This window comes from Anabrus simplex, chromosome 5, assembly GCF_040414725.1.
Source record: "Anabrus simplex isolate iqAnaSimp1 chromosome 5, ASM4041472v1, whole genome shotgun sequence".
Lineage (NCBI taxonomy): Eukaryota > Metazoa > Arthropoda > Insecta > Orthoptera > Tettigoniidae > Anabrus > Anabrus simplex.
Genome location: NC_090269.1, coordinates 189,301,038 through 189,319,557, shown reverse-complemented (window position 1 = coordinate 189,319,557; position 18,520 = coordinate 189,301,038). Strand labels below are relative to the sequence as shown.

The 18,520-nt window shown below is 37.9% G+C and overlaps 1 protein-coding gene across 6 annotated transcripts in view; it reads right to left on the bottom strand.

Annotated features, from left to right (window-relative positions):
- O-fut2 (O-fucosyltransferase 2) overlaps nt 1–18,520 on the bottom strand; it is a 188,420-nt gene that overhangs the window by 129,665 nt on the left and 40,235 nt on the right. For all 6 annotated transcript variants that reach the window (XR_010860198.2, XR_010860197.2, XR_010860196.2 and 3 more), the window contains exon 5: nt 1,986–2,117. Coding sequence is in view for 3 of the 6 variants with exons in the window: in XM_068227594.1 (XP_068083695.1) it covers nt 1,986–2,117 (132 nt within the window). In the remaining 3 variants the exon portion in view is untranslated. The remainder of the gene's footprint in view (nt 1–1,985; nt 2,118–18,520) is intronic.

Below are 18,520 nucleotides of genomic sequence, written 5' to 3'. Positions count from 1 at the left end.
GGCATGAAACACGAGATGAAAAGTCGGAAGACCATGTGTAACAGTTTCGAGGAACTACGGTTCTGTATGTATTACCACCAGTAAGCAATACAAAGCACTTTGAATAACTAAAGAATATCTGTAACCGGCCAGCAAATAACAGGGTAGGAATATCAGTACTGCCTCTAAACGGTTATAAAATTATTGCTCCAGCTCACGCAGGAGTGCACGCTTGCAGCGAGCTGCTACGCTTCCTAATGTCTGATAGCCAATCAGAAACTTCCCTTCCTTTGGTTTTGCTCAGACATTTACTTTTGTATTAGGGTGTCCGGTGGAACATAATACATCTGGAACAGCTTACTCTGATGGAATAGGATACATTATCATGTTACAATATGTAACTCCCATCGCTAATGCAGTGCCGTTTCAGAACAGTTCACTTTACAACTAACAAGGCTCGTTGAACTCCGCATAGCTGTCTGGCAAACTCACCCGCAATGAATGACTTGTCACGGACTTGCAAACGTCTCGTAACTGCTTACATTCTCATTGCACTCTTTATATAGGTCTTCAGAAGATCCTTGTTGTATCCACTTTCAGATCAGTCTTGATGTTGCTATACTGTAAACCAGCTTCCTCTAGGAGCTTCCTTGCTGCAAGCCCCAACAATACATTAGATGTATTGTTTTGCTCACTTCTGGCTTGTACCCTCATTATCACTTCTCGCTGGCAATATCGACTTCTGCCGACCCATTGCAATCTCAGCCTTATTGTCATATGTATGTTATACAGCATATATGAGGTATGCAGGACAGAAGTGGTTTAAGTTCAAAAACATGGTTTGGAGGAAAAACAGGAATTTGTAAAGATGAAAAATGAAGTACACAGTTTTATTTGTGAGATAGTTACTTACAGAAGTAAAAAGCATATATGTTAATACTGAAACTCTTAAATGTTAAATTATATTATAATGCAATTATTCATAACATAAAAAATAAATGGACGTACAATGGTTCTGCTCTGAAAATTACAATTTTTCCAAGTTTAACATCCCACTTAGATCTATAAATAAAAATATGTCGCTTAACAAATTATACAATGTTTCATCACCACCATCATCATCTTGTTCACTGTTACTGGTATGGTGTATTTGTCTTTATCTGATATTTACAATCATAGAAATGTTTTTGAAAAAAGCACATTAACTTGGAGAAATAAAAGATAATAAATCCATTGTATCCTTTTTTCTTCTGTACTGTTAGGGGGTCTTCTCATTTTACATACTTTCTCTTGCCCAACAACTGCAAGAGAACTCAATGGACAACCCTGACTCTTGAAATATGACACCTGAAATATGAATAAAACCAAACTATTCTGTGTGCACTTTTCTATGGCGTATAAAGTTAAACTTTACTTCCATAAATAACTATATTAAAACCCTCTGAATTCTTAAAACGAAATAGGCCTAGCTTAGATCTGTTTCCTAAACTAACTTTTACAACCTATTTAAAATCAAAAAGTCTAGTTATATACTGTACATAAACTGTATTTGCATTTTACCTTCATTCTGTTCATGTTCAGATGATTTATCCTGACTGCGTGGTTCATATTTTGCCTCTTCAGAACATTCAGTATCAATATCTTCACCGCTTAAATCCATCTTCCACAACTGCATGGAATTGTTTCTCTTGTGCATTTAGAAAAGAAGGGTATTTGTAACAGCAGTAGGAAAGTGCTGCACCCTGTGAGAAAAAGAGAGTTCTATGGACTTTGCCTCTGAAAAGAGCATGTCAAGTTGTGTACAGACATTTATTCCAAACTTGTCAATTTTGGACTTACACCACTTCTGCTCTCCACACGTCATACATAAAATTACTTTGTCATAAAATCAGAGCCATTCATTTCACTTCAGAGAGCATATTACATCAGAAAACTTTTACTGGAATTCTCAAAGTATCATTTAAATATATTTTATAACTAATAACAAAGTTTTCATCACCAATTACCTAGCTTTAGTCTTCTTCAGTAACCCTTTGAGCTGTGATACATGACCATGGAAAGAGAGGCATCTGACCTGTTTAGCAGTGAAGTTGTTGTAGCCCCAGAACCTCCCAGTATAGCTTCCATCTGGTGTAGCACTGGAACAGGCAAAATGAAAAAAATAACACTCATGCCTAGTCATCCAGCAGATTATTATTTCATACTAGACAATACAAATATGAAACAGTCTAGAAACAAAATAGAATAGGGAAAATAGAATGGCAACTAATACAGTGTTTTTGAAGAACTACAAATATCTGTCAGCATCATATTATATTTCCAATAGCTTATTTACAGTAGAATTGTTGTGTGGCCCAGGAGATACAAATTCTCATGGCAGGTAAGTTTATGAAGGCCAGTGAGCCCAAACTACTTATGAAAGTTGCCAAAAATGTTGATCCTTCTGGCTGCTATTTTTTCCAAGCACAGTAACTGATTCAAGATGGTACTTTTCTCAAAAGAAACTGTGGATTAACTTGTAAGTTTATTATCTTAACCATATTGGTTAAATATTTATTATTGGTCCATACTGACTACAATATTATTAATTATCATTAAAATCACATATTTATTATTATTATACAATCTTCCTGCAACAGCTGCAGGTTGCCCAAAGACAAAGAGTACCTTCACAACAATAATGGATGTGGATACAATAGATAATGTGTTCGTATGATGTTAAATGTAGGCAGTCGAGTGAGGCATACCATCAGCTTAGACAATACGTAAAATTATATGTTAAATGTATATTACCACATTACATCCCATACATGTTTCATGAGCATCAATTCTCTCTTCTTCAGCGGTTATACAAATTGCCCAAAAAAATCCTTAAATTTGTTCAACAGTATGAGGGCCCTATTCACCAGTGGAGGTCTCAACCTTCAGCTCCGAGTTTATATGTTTGCGATGCTATGTTTTCCCTGTCCTTCTGTATAGTTTTGAAGGATGGATGCTCAGTCCTTCGCTGGAGAGAGAATGAAGCTTTTGAAATGTACTTGTACAGAAGAATGTTTTGAATAACCTGGGTAGAAAAGAGGATAAATGAGTAAGTCCTCAACTTGTTAAATAAGAAAAAAGAGCTTCTAACATTTGTCAAGGAATGAAAGCTCGGGTACATCGGGCAAATAATGAGAAGTGAAAGATATACATTTCTCCAACTCATCATCGAAAGGAAAACTGAAGGAAAATGATCTGTGGGGAGACGGAGAACTTATTGGCTTAAAGACCTGCGCCATTGGTATGGACAAACTTACATCGAAATCCTTCGAACTGTTGTTTCGAGAGTTATCATAATGAATCAATTGGATCGCCAACCTTCGTAGGGAGGCGGCATTCTAAGAAAAGAAGAAGAAGAATGTACAAAAATGATGTCATAAGCTACTTCTTGGAATACACTAGCAAGCAGTGAGCCATCTACTGAAGAATTGGAGTACCATTTTATCAAATGGTCAATTTAATTCAAACCTATTCACCATGGACAATAAAGGCTTAATCCATCTATTTCTATCCTCACAACATGCTTTATGTTGCAATGATACAGATAGGTCTTATGGCAACAAAGGAATAGGAAAGGGCCAGGAGTGGGAAGAAAGGCCCTCTGCATTTGCCTGGTGTGAAACTAGGAAATCACCTTTAGCGCTGCCAACAGTGGGGTTCGAACCCACCATCTCCCGAATGCAAGCTGACAGCTACGTAGGTGGTTTGAAAAGTTCTCGGAATGTACTACAATTATCTTACTTCGGTGGAACTGCTTTTATTTTTCAACATAGTTTCCCTGTAGACTAATGCATTTGGTCCAGTGATGTTCCAATGAGTTGATCCCATCTCGAAAATGAGATTCTTCCAGGCCTGCAAAATACCTCTCCAATTCGGCTATCAGTCCTTCTCTTGTAGAAAATCTCCATCCACCGAGGAAAATTTTCAGCTTGGGGAATAGATGAAAGTCTGATGGTGCCAAATCAGGTGAATAAGGTGGATGTGGCAACAATTCGTACCCCAGTTCATGAAGTTTTGCCATGGCAAAAACACTTGTGTGCAGCGGAGCGTTGTCCTGATGAAAGATGACCTTTTTCCTTGCCAAACCAGGCCTTGTTTAGCGTATCTTTTCCTGTAGTTGGTCTAGGAGGTTTGCATAGTATTGCCCCATAATTGTTTGGCCAGTAGGAAGATAATCTATCAGCAGAATGCCTTATGCATCCCAGAAAACTGCGGCCATGACCTTTCCGGCCTAACTCACTGCCTTTGCTTTCTTTGGTGGTGGTGAATCAGCATGTTTCCACTGCTTTGACTGCTGTTTTGTCTCTGGGGTATAGTAGTGGACCCAAGTTTCATCTGTAGTCCCAAACCGGCGCAAAAAATCTTGTTGGTTGCACTGAAAACGGACCAGACTTTGTTCGGACATTTCCAATCGGGTGCGTTTATTGTCCAATGTCAAGAGCCGCAGCACCCATCTTGCAGATAATTTTTTCATACCCAATTCTTCAGTTAAAATATAATATACCTGTTCAGAAGACATCCCTACAGCTTCAGCAATCTCCCGCACTTTCAGTCGACGATCCTCCATGACCATTTTATGTACTTTTGCGATACATTCTGGGGTCGTAACACTTTTTGGCCGTCCACTGCGCGGATCATCATCCAAGCTCTCCCGACCAAATTTAAACTCGCTGGTCCACTTGGCAACAGTTGAAAATGAAGGAGCAGAGTCCCCCAGTGTGTTCTGAAAGTCGGCATGAATTTCCTTTGCTTTCATACCTTTCTTAACAAAGTATTTAATCACTGCTCGAATCTTAGATTTTTCCATTCTCATAAATCACTACGCGGGAACAACAACAAAGAGTCGTCACTACCACACTCCTGCAGCTAGAGCAATGACGCGCCACGTGTTCACTCACAAAGGATGTGTGATTATTGCGCGGGAACCTCGTTGCTCTAGCATTGACATCTAGCGGTGATTCCGAGAACTTTTCAAACCGTCCTCGTACATGACCAAAACCACACAGCCACTCGCTGGGTTATCTTATTAAAGCAGTCATGGTTCACTACTATCCTGGTAAGGATCATCCTCCTACCGTATGTGACAGTAGACTGTACTACCTGTGACTGTCTGGCCGAGGGTCAAGTGGCCATTACCAAACTAGACACCCGAAGTGAGGACCAACAGCTATGGGTGGAGGAGTCCTCCCTTTGGAGGGCAGGTGAAGCCTTTGTGTAGGAAATGGCACATTAATTCACTAGAAAGGAGAACATGGTCAACGGTTTAGATGGCAGAAGTAGAACACAATCCCAACAGCAGATAAAAAGGAAGAACTTTCTACCGTCAGTAATGTCTGTACTTCAGTGAAGCAGTTGCAAAAGACATCTGTACTTCTGAGGAGCAGCCTAAAGTTACATCTGGCAGTAGGTAAAAAATGCCTCTGGGATTGGCGACCCTACCATAATAATCGCTTAAATGATATGGTACTTCTGAACTTGCCTCGGAAAACTTTACGGTATACCCTGCTGCAAGCAATGTGCAGTTCCTTGGGTACTGGAGGAACTGTGAAAAATGGGCGACCAGTAACCAACATCATGAAAGTGGGCATAATCAACCTTACAACCCAGACAGAACACAGCATTCAACAAACACAGCTTTTTGTTTGCTTTCAACCTTTGATTTTGTTTCCTCATACAAATTCCACTTCCCATCACCTTTTCTCACAAGGTCTTTGGATGTTCAATTGCAGGTTTAAAAATGATTGGATTCCTAATTTAGAAATTTAACACTATACAGTTTTTACAAGAGTTATTTACATTATTTACATATCTTTACAAAATTTAATTCTGTCTATATTCTTTGTCTGAAAAATCACTATTCCCAAGAATCTGGTGGAAAGGACAAATCACAGGTAGTAGATTCGATGGATATCATAGAGTTGTGGTAGCAAAAATGAGAGTGGAGAAAATTTAAAAGAGATAGCAAAGTAAAAGTGTGGAAATGAATAATAATAATAATAATAATAATAATAATAATAATAATAATAATAATAATAATAATAATAATAATAATTAAGTACTTTTTGAAGGTTTTTGGAGATGGTGAGATACCGGAATTTTGTCCCACAGAAGTTCTTTTACGTGGCAGTAAATCTACAGACACAGGGCTGACATATTTGAACACCTTCAAATACCATCGGACCGAGCCAGGATTAAACCTGGCAGGTTTGGGTCAGGAAGCTAGTGCCTCAACCATCTCAGCCCAGCTACGTAGAAATGAAGAAATAAAACAGTACGGGAAGATTTTATGGAAAAATAGCAAATGCCAGTTCTGAAGTAGGAAATGTGGAAGATTAATGGCCCAACTTTAAAAGGGCATTTTTAAGATGGTGATGGTGATTTTTGTTTTCTGAGGAAGTACAACTACGTAACAATCCTCAAAGGCATTTGTAAGAGGGGCAGACAATGCCTGTGGTACTGTAGAACACTGATAAGGCTGAAAGAAAAGGGGACACTGTGGTGGAATGAGAAGGTGAGAGAAAAGCAGTGAAAGAAAAGAAGAAAGCAAGACAGGAATGGAATAGAGATAAGAAAGAAGAAAGCAAAAGGAAGTATGAAGTATGATGATGATGATGATGATGATCATCATCATCATCATTTCTTCACTCCAGCGAGCTGAGCGTGGTTGTGTACGAGCCTCCTCCAGTTTGTTCTGTCCAGACACAGGCGTAGTTCATATTTGCAATGCCAGTTTACATCTCTAATTTCAAGATCTTTGAAAATCTGCTTCTCCCAAACACTTCTTCCCATGAACACTGCAGTCAAAGTATGCTCAAGGAGTCTTGTGGAGAGCCATTCTTTTCATGTGACCATACCATTGCAATCTCTTCAATTCTAGGATCTCCAACAAGCATCTTTCCAATCCAAGCTGCTGTCAGATATCCAAATTCCTTATATTATCCATTTTTGTTTCTTTTGTACACAAGAATGAACTTCATTTCTGTTACCTGAAAACGACACTCTGTTCATTCCGTAATTGTTCCTGCTTCCAGACAATATGTCAATATAGGAACCAGATATACTTTGTACAAGCTGATCTTGGAAACTAACGGAAATGTTTCATCCCAAAGTATTTGATGTACAGAGTGGTAGAATTTGGAAGCTTTCTGTATTCTGTTTCTAATTTCTTGATATATGGTATTGTCTGAGGACAGAACACTACCTAAGTACTGGAAGTTGTTTACAATATCTCTCTCTTCATCTCCAATTCTTAGCTGAACAGTTGGAGAGTTTCTACTCAATCACCACGCCAATTATCTTGATTTTGCCAATTTTAAGACCTATGGTTGCCTTTGTGCCAAAGATCTAGTCTAGCTTGAACTTCCACTTCCATCTCACCTATACCATTACATCATCAGAAAAATAAAGGCATTGGTTGTTGGATCCTTTCTTTTAACCACTTTTAAAACTTCATCCATTATGATTATGAAGAGGAGTGGGGAAACAACTTCCTTGCTGGACTACATTCTTTGTTTTGAACCAACTTGACCTGTACACAACTCTTGGTTTCATCATATAATCACTGTACTCTTGCTATGATGTCATCAGACACTTTGTTATGTCTCATTCATTCCCATACATGCCTGCATAGTACATGGTCATATGTTTTCTCAATGTCCAGAAAAACAGTTCTAAGTGTTTTACCTTTCCCCCAATACTTCTCATAGAGCACTCTGATGGCAAAAATGAGGTCTATAGTTGATCTATGAGATCTAAATCCATGTTGTTTCTCCTCAAGTATAGGTTCAACATATTTTCTATCCTGCTCTCAAGGATGGATTTGTACATTTTGAGACCATGTGACAGAATTACACCTCAGTAGTTGGCACATCTCTGTATGAATGAATGATGTACCAATGATGGCTTCCTCCCAGGTAAAATATTCCAGGGGTAAAATATCCCAGAGGTAAAATAGCTCCTCATTCGAATCTCCAGGTGGGGAGTACATAGGCAGGGGCAATCATCAGAAAGATGAATACTGACATTCTGCGAGTTGGGGTGTGGAACATTATAAGTTTGAATCGTTGTGGTAGGTTAGAGAAAATAAAGAGAGAAATGGATAGACTAAAATAAAATGAAGTTAGTATAAGTGAAGTATGTTGGCAGGAAGAGCAGGATTTTAGGTCAAGCAACTACAGAATCATCAACACAAAATCAAACACAGGAAATGCAGGAGTTGGTTTAATAATGGCTAAGAAAATAGGGCTGTGGGTAGGCTACTAAGACCAGGACAGTGAACAAATTTTGTTGTCAAGAAAGACTCCAAGCCAAAGCCTGCCACAATAGTGCAGATCTATATGTCTACTAGTTCAGCAAATGAGGAAGAAATCAAAAGAGTACATGAAAGATAGAAGATTTAATACAATATGTAAAAGGAGACTAGAATTTAATTGTGATGGAAGACTGGAATACAGTGGTAGGAAAAGGATGAGAAGGTAATGTCGTAGGAGAATTCGTACTGGGGTGAAGGAATGAAAGAGGAAGTCGGCTAGTTGCATTCTGCACTGTTCATAACTTAGTCCTTGCTAATACTTGGTTCAAACACCACAAACAACAGATGTACATGTGGACAACACCTGGAGCCACAGAAAGGTATCAAATAGACTTCATTATGATTAGGCAGAGATTCAGAAACCAGATGCTGGATTGCAAAATGTTACCAAGAGCAGACGTGGACTCTGACCACAATGTGGTAGTCATGAAATGTCATCTAAAGTTCAAGGAATTGATGAAAAAAGGAATGCACGAAGATGGGATCTAGATAAGTTGCAAGAAAAGAAAGTGAGCGATTGTTTCAAGGAACATGTTGCACAGGGACTAAATGAAAAGGCTGAAGGAAACACAATAAATGAAGATTAGACAGTCATGAAGAATGAGGTCAGTAGAGCTGTTGAAGAAAAGTTACGAAGAAAGCTAAGATCAAGTAAGAATCAGTGGGTAACTCGGGAGATATTAAACCTAATAGATGAACGGCAAAAATATAAGAATGCAAAAAATGAGCAGGCGCAAAAGAATACAGGTGATAAAAGAATGAAGTAAATAGGAAGTGCAGGTAAGCTAAGGAAGAATGGCCAAAAGAGAAGTGCAAATATGTTGAAAGGTTGTATGGTTATAGGAAAGAAAGATGCTGCATACAGTAAAATCAAGGAAACCTTTGGAGAAAAGAAAACTAGGTATCTAAATGCTAACAGCTCAGTTGAAAAATCCCTTCTAGGAAAAGAAGACAGGGTAGAAAGGTGGCAGGAACACATTAAACAATTGTATCAAGGGAAAGAAGTAGATGATAAAGTTCTGGAACAAGAAGAAGCTGTTGATGGTGATGACAAGGGAGACCCAATTTTGAGATCAGAATTCAACAGACCACTGAGAGACCTAAATAGGAACAAAGCATCTGGAATTGATGACTTACCCTCAGAATTTTTATTAATATTAAACACAATATGTACATATGATTCGAAAATATAGAAATTACACTATCATTACAAGATATCATCTTTTTCATAAAGAAAAAAAGTAGTGTTCTTTGTGTGCAGTCTAAAAAACACGTCATATGATGAACATTGTCAGCCGCAAATTTCACAAACACAGTCACTGGATATCTGGTGAAATTTCTTACTACAAATTAAGGCCTGAATTGCTTCTCTCATGTAGAGGTAACGTAGCTCAAAATTGACTGCTTTCCATTCATCTATTTCTGCAGCTTTATGGAGTTATTCTTCCAGGAATCTTTTGGTAGCTGAGGTTGGTGTCAGTGCTTTCCATTCATCTATTTCTGCAGCTTTATGGAGTTGTTCTTTCAGGAATCTTTTGGTAGCTGAGGTTGGTGTCAGATTATAAGTCCTGCTAGTGGTATACAAGTCGATTTGGTGAAAACTTTGAGATGCAGAGTGTTCTTTTTATGTATCTGACTTTAGTTTTGTGTAATGTTTTCAGATTTCTGTACGAAAGCTACAGCCATAAGCTTTTTTGAGAACTTGTCAGAGAACATCCAGAACTCAATAAAAAACAGATTTGCTGCTTGTGGGATTTATCCATTTGATAAAAAAGTAATGTTATGGAAATTAAACATATTGTCCTCTTCAACATCATCAGAACACATAAGGGCTAGTCAAATCCTTTCAGATTCTCTTCTGAAAATGCTGAAAAGTTTGAGGTATGGGGAAGGAACGTCTAAACAATCTAGGTGCAAGAGGGTAAGAACTGGCCCTGGAAAAAACATTACTGAAGCAGATATTGAGAGCTCTGAAGGAAGTTGAGAGGAATGTAATGTTGAAGATAATGCAACCCTAGAGGTGACTGCTGGGACTTTTATAATTGCCCAATTTCATGGTAAGAAGAATGGATACCATTACGCATGTCTCAGTGAAGAAGAATTTGAAGCAGAAGAGCTTAAGTGTGTAACAACTGACAAAGATATGTCTGTAAAAAATGTTGAAGTAACATTTGATATATCTATGAATGACATAATGACCATTCTCTCAATCCCGAAAGTGGTCGGCACAAAAGACCAGGGCAAATATAGTCTTTCGTACCTCTTCAGGTGGATGGATAGATGTTAAACATCCTAATTTGAGGATGAAAAATTATATAATATACGAGTGAACAGTCCAACATTAACAATTACAGGGCCAACATTGGACTAAAAATGTTATTTACTGAAAATCTGCCATGTCCAATGTTGTCCCAATCTAGGTTTAACTTTGGACAGCAACATTTTATTTAACTTTGAAGTGGCTTAATTAATTTTTTTGTCAAAGTATGCTCAAAACATGTTTGTTACAATTTCATTCTAGGTTACAAAATGGAAATTTTGTTGTAGTGTTTAATATAGCAAATATGTAAAAATGTCCAAAGATTTTCCACTTAAAATTTTAATTCATTTTCCTGAAAGTTTATATTTAATATTATCAATATTTTCCCAACCTAGCCGTACAACTAAATAGCATTAAACTTTGCTAGCTATCGAATTTTGAACTTTGATCTCTTTTACCCTCAATGTGGAGTAATATCAATTAAGCAAAATGTTTTCCCTTAAAACTATTTTGCCCAAGCTCTTTCGAAATCCATTCAGTAATTGTGTTAATTTGAACACCTCCTTTTAATAACTGTTGAAAAATATTGATTTATTTGGAAAGGAAATACCTTAATTTTCATTTAAAGGAAGTGTTGTCTACAAATTAGAGAAAGCAAAATTTGCTACAATTATATAGGACAGTATTATAACAAAAATTACTAAAATATACAATGAACAACAATGAATCAATAGTGAATTCAAAATAATAGTAATAGTTTGAACTAACTGGATTCTTTGAGAGTTCAAGAGCATTGAAACTTTCCTCTACTCAACTTGAAAACTGTCAGCACCAGTAAAAATATACCTTCCACACCCAATATACCTACCCTCCAATTTCTTAACAATTTGGTCCATTGTTACACTTTGCACATCAAGAACAGTGAGGAAAATTTTGAACTGACCTTTGAATTGAGTTTCTTTCTCGTGAAGCTCACTTCATAGTTCTGACCGTGAATCTTCTTCTCAACTTTGACAATATAATATCTCGGCAGCTTTTTTGTTGGGAACTGAATAAGCATGAAGCTGTTCACTTCAATTTCTTCCCTTGGTGGATGGTCAGGAACTGCAACCAATACATCATTATGTACATCCAGGAAGCAGGCATCACAATCACTCATCTCGCTGCCATCTTCTTCACCGTGATTTCTACATCCATCTTTGTCTGACTGAATGTCACTCACTACAGTACTTCTTCCTAGGGTTCTTCCTAGGGGTACATCCAGTTAATTTCTTCTTCTTCTTCTTCAAACAATGGTTGCTGTTGATTCACCGAATTGTGCCTTCTTGAAATGATCAACAATTGAAGTGGTCCAGATTGTCTCAATTAAGGAACTATAGGCATTCGTTTCACTTTCTGGGATCTGTTCCAAAACTTTATCAGGATTTATTGGCACAATCCCAGCTTCCCAAAACCCATTGATGACATCAGCGGAAGACAAGAGACCAACCTTTTTGAAGGCTGATTTCAGGAGACGTGAAAATACGACCTGACGCAGGATGCCACGGTTACATTTTTCCTCTCTTCCAACACAATGATTTCAAGGTGCAGGAAAAAAACAAATCAAGGGGCTAGCACAAGTGAGTTGAATTGGGTGAATAAACAGTCATATCACATTCGGACAATGATGACTTGCAGGATACTATCCTCATTTTTCCGTATTGAAAGTCAGTTAAAGGAGAACAAAGTTTTATTGTTCTCCTTCAATGATGACTAGACATGTTATTTTCAATCATAACCTTCTTTCCCTGAAGTTTCTAAATTTGGGGCGGAAAAAGGGTTGTAAATCAGTCCTCAAAAATGGCAAGATCGAACCACCTATTGGAATTTTGACTGTATCCACTTCCTATTATACCTCCTTCAGTCCATGTGGAATACAAATTATTGGATCTGTAGCATATGCAACCATTACACTAACACTGGATTTGGACGTGTCCATTATCCTTTCTGCACGTGTGACACAATGCTTGACTATTGCCTTGATTTGATCTGGATCACCACCATCAGTGAAATTAGTTTCATCATAGTTCACAATATTCCATGGTGGAACAACTTCAGTGGAAACAAGTATGGTAAGTTATTATATAATACACTCTGATGATGTCATGCATCACTGTAGCTTGGCTCTTCTTGACATAAGGAAGGTTTTGAGCCACTCTAGTCCAGAATGGTTATCTTTGAACCAGGGCTCAACTTGCTCCAAGCAGTTCAAATAATCTTGAACCTAGACACAGCGTCTCGTAGCACACTTCAAACACATTTTGTGCTTGTATCTCCCTCTAATGTGTAATTTAGCATTGTGTACTGTATCATTAATTTCTTGGAGGATGCCCATATGATGCACCAGCTTACTTTCACTTCATTAACAGCATAATGAGATAAATAGGGTTGTACCTCTTCTTTCCACCCAGGCCCAACTTCCTGTCACACACCGGCAGCATGATAGGTTTTACCCTACAAAATAAAGTAATGTTGTTTTCACCTCTGTAACGTTCCGGATATTAAGTATTCAGAACATTATGTCGCTGACTGGAAAATCAGAAGAGGTGATTGATTTCATGGAAAATGAGAATATAGGTATGATGGGATTGAATGAGGTTAAGTGGAGAGGAAAAGGAAAGAATAAGTTCTACCACAATGGAGTACATAAGGCAAAGAATGGAGTGGAAATAATAACCAACAATATCTTTTTTCTTTTGCAACTTGCTTTACGTCGGACCGACACAGATAGGTCTTATGGTGACGATCAGATAGGAAAGGCCTAGGAGTGGGAAGGAATCGGCCATGGCCTTAATTAAGGAACAGCCCCAGCATTTGCCTGGTGTGAAAATGGGAAACCGCGGAAAACCATCTTCAGGGGTGCCGACAGTGGGGCTCGAACCCACTATCTCCCGGATGCAAGCTCACAGCTGCGCACTCCTAACCGCACGGCCAACTTGCCCGATCAACAAGATCTTAGGAGAGTATGTACAGATACAGTGAACTACATAAGCAATATAATAATAAAGATACAGGTAAAGAGATTTCATCCACCGTGTCTGCACCGCAGACTGGATACAAAGAAGAAGACATGGACAAATTCCTGGAGACAATGGAGAGAAAAATAAAGGATGAGGAAGTGACTGTCATCAGAGATTTAAATGCAATGGTGGGATGCAACAGACAAGAATGGAAGTAATAACTAGACCTTTTGGATATGGAAAGAAGAATAAAGTGGGAGAGAAGTTGGTGTAATTTTGTGTGAGAAATGGGTTGGTTATGTGTGGGCAATACACGGTTTGTGGTAGCAAAAATGAAAATAGGAAAATTTGTGAAAATGAAGGAGATAGGAGAGAAGAAAATAAAAGTATGGGAATTAAAAGATATAGAAATAAAAGAAAAATTCCACTATAAACTGAAACAACACATGCCCAGAAATGAGGTGACAAGTGTGGGAGTGGAATGGGACATGATCAAGAAGGGGCATCCGTAAGCTGTGCAGTGTGTGCTTGTGGCAGAATACCTGAAAAAGTGAAAGATAAAGAGACCGCATGATGGAACGAGACAGTAAAGGAAGCAGTAAAAAATAAGAAAGAATGGCAATTATGGAATTTAAAAAAATAGAAGTAGCAAGAAATGAAAAGAAAATGCAGAAAGTAGTAAGTGAATACAAGCTGGGCAGGATTTACACAAGAGTTGGAAGAGGATGTGTATAGTGGTATACTCCTGAGCACTTAAGCCCATACAATAAGGGTGCAACCTTACTCTTTCTCCCTGAGCACGTAAGCCCATACAGTAAGGGTGCAACCTTACTCTTTCTCCCCTGTAATGTAAAGGTAGTGATTTATAGTTACTTTTCTCACTGTTGGGTTTCTATTCAGTGTCGCTAACCATACAGTTTAGGAACCCTACTTTCCAATATGACGTCTTACATTTACTGTTAATCAAGCACGTTGGCACCATACAGCCAGGATTTATTTCATGATTTGCCAGAAATTACGTAATGCCACTGCAGTATTGTTAAAGTCGCTAGTCTTAAATTTGTGGGTATAATTAAAGCATATTTTCTTTTTCTGTGGGATTGTAAATCTGTTTGGCTAATGCCAGGTAAGTAGAATTATGGCATGTTCGAATAATGCATTTAATAACGTAGTTTGTGTCAAATGACGAACTCAGCATTTTATTAATTGTGGTCTTATTTCGTCCAGTACTTATGTATAGAATTCAAGTAGGATGTCTAAGAAGCACGAAAAATCATCAAGAACTCCTACGAAAAGGAAAGCAACATTACTTCGTTTACAAAAATCAATTCAGACATTGCTACGAGGTATTGAAAAAGGAAGACAATGAGTTACCACTCATAGGGATATGGACCTTATGACAAGAGTTTCACAATTAATTCGGGTAAGTGTTAATTTTAATTTTGTTTCTATGATTAGTTTCTGACGGTAAGAAAACAGTTGAAATGGAAAAATATTTCGTTATGAACCTAACCTAACCTAAACATGTCTTGTCTGGACTTCGATACGGTTTACAGACCTAGCCTTTGTGTATTCTTATTGACTTACGGCATATGTGTAATATATTTGCTCATGTGTATTATTACAGCATGGTTTCATTTCAGATTTATATTCTGTTTACTTCTGCCACCTGGGCGACTGTCCTAAATGCAGATCAGTGGTAAGTGATTGATTGATGGATTCAAATCAACTGGCATGATATAGGCCACTGTTAAGGGAACTGTTGGTTATTAAAAAGACCTGCAGTTATTCACTTTAGACCAACGATTAACTTTAGAGAAGTACTTCAATTAAAACTTCTCCAGTGTATTTTCATGTAATATTACTGGATATTGTTATCAGCAAATTACTTGTACTGCATGCCGATTTATTAGGTCCGTTCTTTATTGACAATCTCCATCTGAATCAGTGTATAGCTGAATTTTTTTTTCTTCTTTTTTTTGCTAGTTGCTTTACGTCGCGCCAACACAGACAGGTCTTATGGCGACGATGGGACAGGGAAGGGCTGAGAGTGGGAAGGAAGCGGCCGTGGCCTTAATTAAGGTACAGCCCCAGCATTTGCCTGGTGTGAAAATGGGAAACCACGGAAAACCATTTTCAGGGCTGCTGACAGTGAGGTTCGAACCTACTATCTCCCGAATACTGGATACTGGCCGCACTTAAGCGACTGCAGCTATCGAGCTTGGTGTATAGCTGACTATCGGACAACTTCTAAGCTTCCCATTTCTTAGTGTTTGATATAGGTTCCGTTTCCATAGCACTTATATTTGTTCTAAAGTATTAACATTAGTGTTTATAGTAATATCATTAATACAAGTGTGACAAATTTTAGCATAGAGTAGTGTAAGTAGTAATTCATTAACCTTCATCAGGTGACTGTTGAACTGTAATTGCTTTCACTTAAAATCAGAAGAAATAACTTCATGCTGAAACTAAAAATTCTTACAGGTGCTGATTTGATATCTGCCACAAATTTGAAGAGAAAACAAGATTATCATGGTGATATGAACAGTGAGAAATCTCAGATGTAAGTGGAAACACAATCGTAGGATTAAGAAATATAGGACCCTGTATATTGTGATGGATAATGTTAATATAGCATATCAGGGTAAGCTTGTGGAGCATCAACCGACAACAAAATGGAGGAAGAATCAATTAGTGGTAATTATACTACATTGAATATTTTCTTCTACTGAATTATATTTAATGATGTTACAGAATTTTATTTTTATTTTTCCTTTAATTTATAGTCATGGGTGAGGCAGAATGGAGTGTCTCCACCAGAAAACTCAACAAAAGACGAGCTGCAAAGGTTGTGTCATATGAATCGAAGTCACTTAAAGAGGTACAGAAGCAAACATAAGTTTAGAGAAACAAGTTATATTGTTGATGAGATGCTGCATAATGAAGGCCATACTGTCCTTACGACTTCCTCCACATCACTCATTTTTCAATGCCATCGAATTAGTATGATCTGTGGCAAAGCAGTATTATAACAAAACAGTGGCTTCAAGACCTGGCCGTGGATTGGACCAAGCTAGAGCTGTGTGGAAAGAATCTCTTGATCAGATAGATCAATTGAAAATGTAATTTATTGGATATAGGCAAGTGGAGTTTATCATATACTTGTCAGGTTGTGATACTTCAATATATCCTACAGGTGACAGCAGATATGTGGAGAAATGAAGTGAAACACACTGAGAAGAAGATTGCTGAGTTCTACAATAATGGGGTGAGAGGTGTTTCTAAAGTGGAAGAACTAGTCATTCATCATGGAAGCAGTGAATCAGAGGAAGAAAAAGAGGAAGAGGAGGAGAAGCTGAGGAGTTAGCTGTACCATTGTAAGAGCCATTCCATGAGATAAAGGATTTTCCAACTTTGCTGGGAAATAATACATGTCCAACTGCCCTGTCCTTTCAGATATAAAAAAGTTACATTTCAAAATTGTAGGGAAATGTTACCTTTTTGCTAAACATAGCTATTTTATGCTGGTACTGCAGTCTAGGTGTACTAAGTCTGGTTCTTATTAAGTGTTATGGTACTTCTAGGAGATTTCCACAGTTACAATAAAAATGAACTTTATTCCTTTGAAAATAACATTAAATCATGGTACATGTTTCGTCCACATTGGAGAAAATCTTTAGCCATAAAAGTTCATAAAAAGAAAAAGAGAACAAGGATATATATTTAAACTTTGATAATAATAATAATGCTATTTGCTTTACGTCCCTCTAACTACTCTTTTACGGTTTTTGGAGACGCCAAGGTGCCGGAATTTAGTCCCGCAGGAGTTCTTTTACGTGCCAGTAAATCTACCAACATGAGGCTGACGTATTTGAGCACCTTCAAATACCACCGGACTGAGCCAGGATCGAACCTGCCAAGTTGGGGTCAGAAGGCCAGCGCCTCAACCGTCTGAGCCACTCAGCCTGGCAATTTAAACGTTGAAAGACACTGGATATTCTTGGTATCTGGTCCTGTCTTTGGGCTCTGATCAAATTTTAATAATAATAATAATAATAATAATAATAATAATAATAACAATAATAATGTTATTTGTTTTAGGTCCCACTAACTACTTTTTCGGTTTTCGGAGATGCCAAGGTGCCGGAATTTAGTCCCGCATGACTTCTTTTACATGCCAGTAAATCTACTGACAAGAGGCTGACGTATTTGAGCACCTTCAAATACCACCGGACTGAGCCAGGGTCGAACCTGCCAAGTTGGGGTCAGAAGGCCAACGCCTCAACTGTCTGAGCCACTCAGCCCGGCTGATCAAATTTTATCACATTATTACGCATGCATCTAGTTTTTTTTTCTTTCTGGTACATGTTGCTTTACATCACACCGACACGGGTAAGTCTTATAGTATGATGGGACAGGAAAGGGCTAGGAGTGGGAAGGAAGTGGCCGTACCTTAATTAAGGTACAGCCCCAGCATTTTCCTGGTATGACGGAAAGCCACTTTCAGGGCTGTCGACAGTGGGGTTCGAACCCAATATCTCGCAAATAGTGGATACTGGCCGCACTTAAGCGACTGCAGCTATCGAACTCAGTGCATCTAGAATTTAAACCAATAGATTCTAGTCAAAAAACACCATTATAAAAATATACAATGTCCATAACACTCATTTTACATGTATGAAAATACATTGTGGTGTTAAATTGAGATCTGTCATTAATGGACTATGGTTGAAAAATCTTAATGCTGTATGTAGTAATACATAAAATATAGGTTAGCGTTTGTTAAAATCATAAGGTGTTTTTATACAATTATGAATTATCAATCAATTACCAATTATCTGAAAACAAGTCTTAAAAAATACGTTCAACACTTCTGCTGAAGGCTGTGGTTCCTATTAGATTGGACTATTTTTGAGGAGCAACTTATCT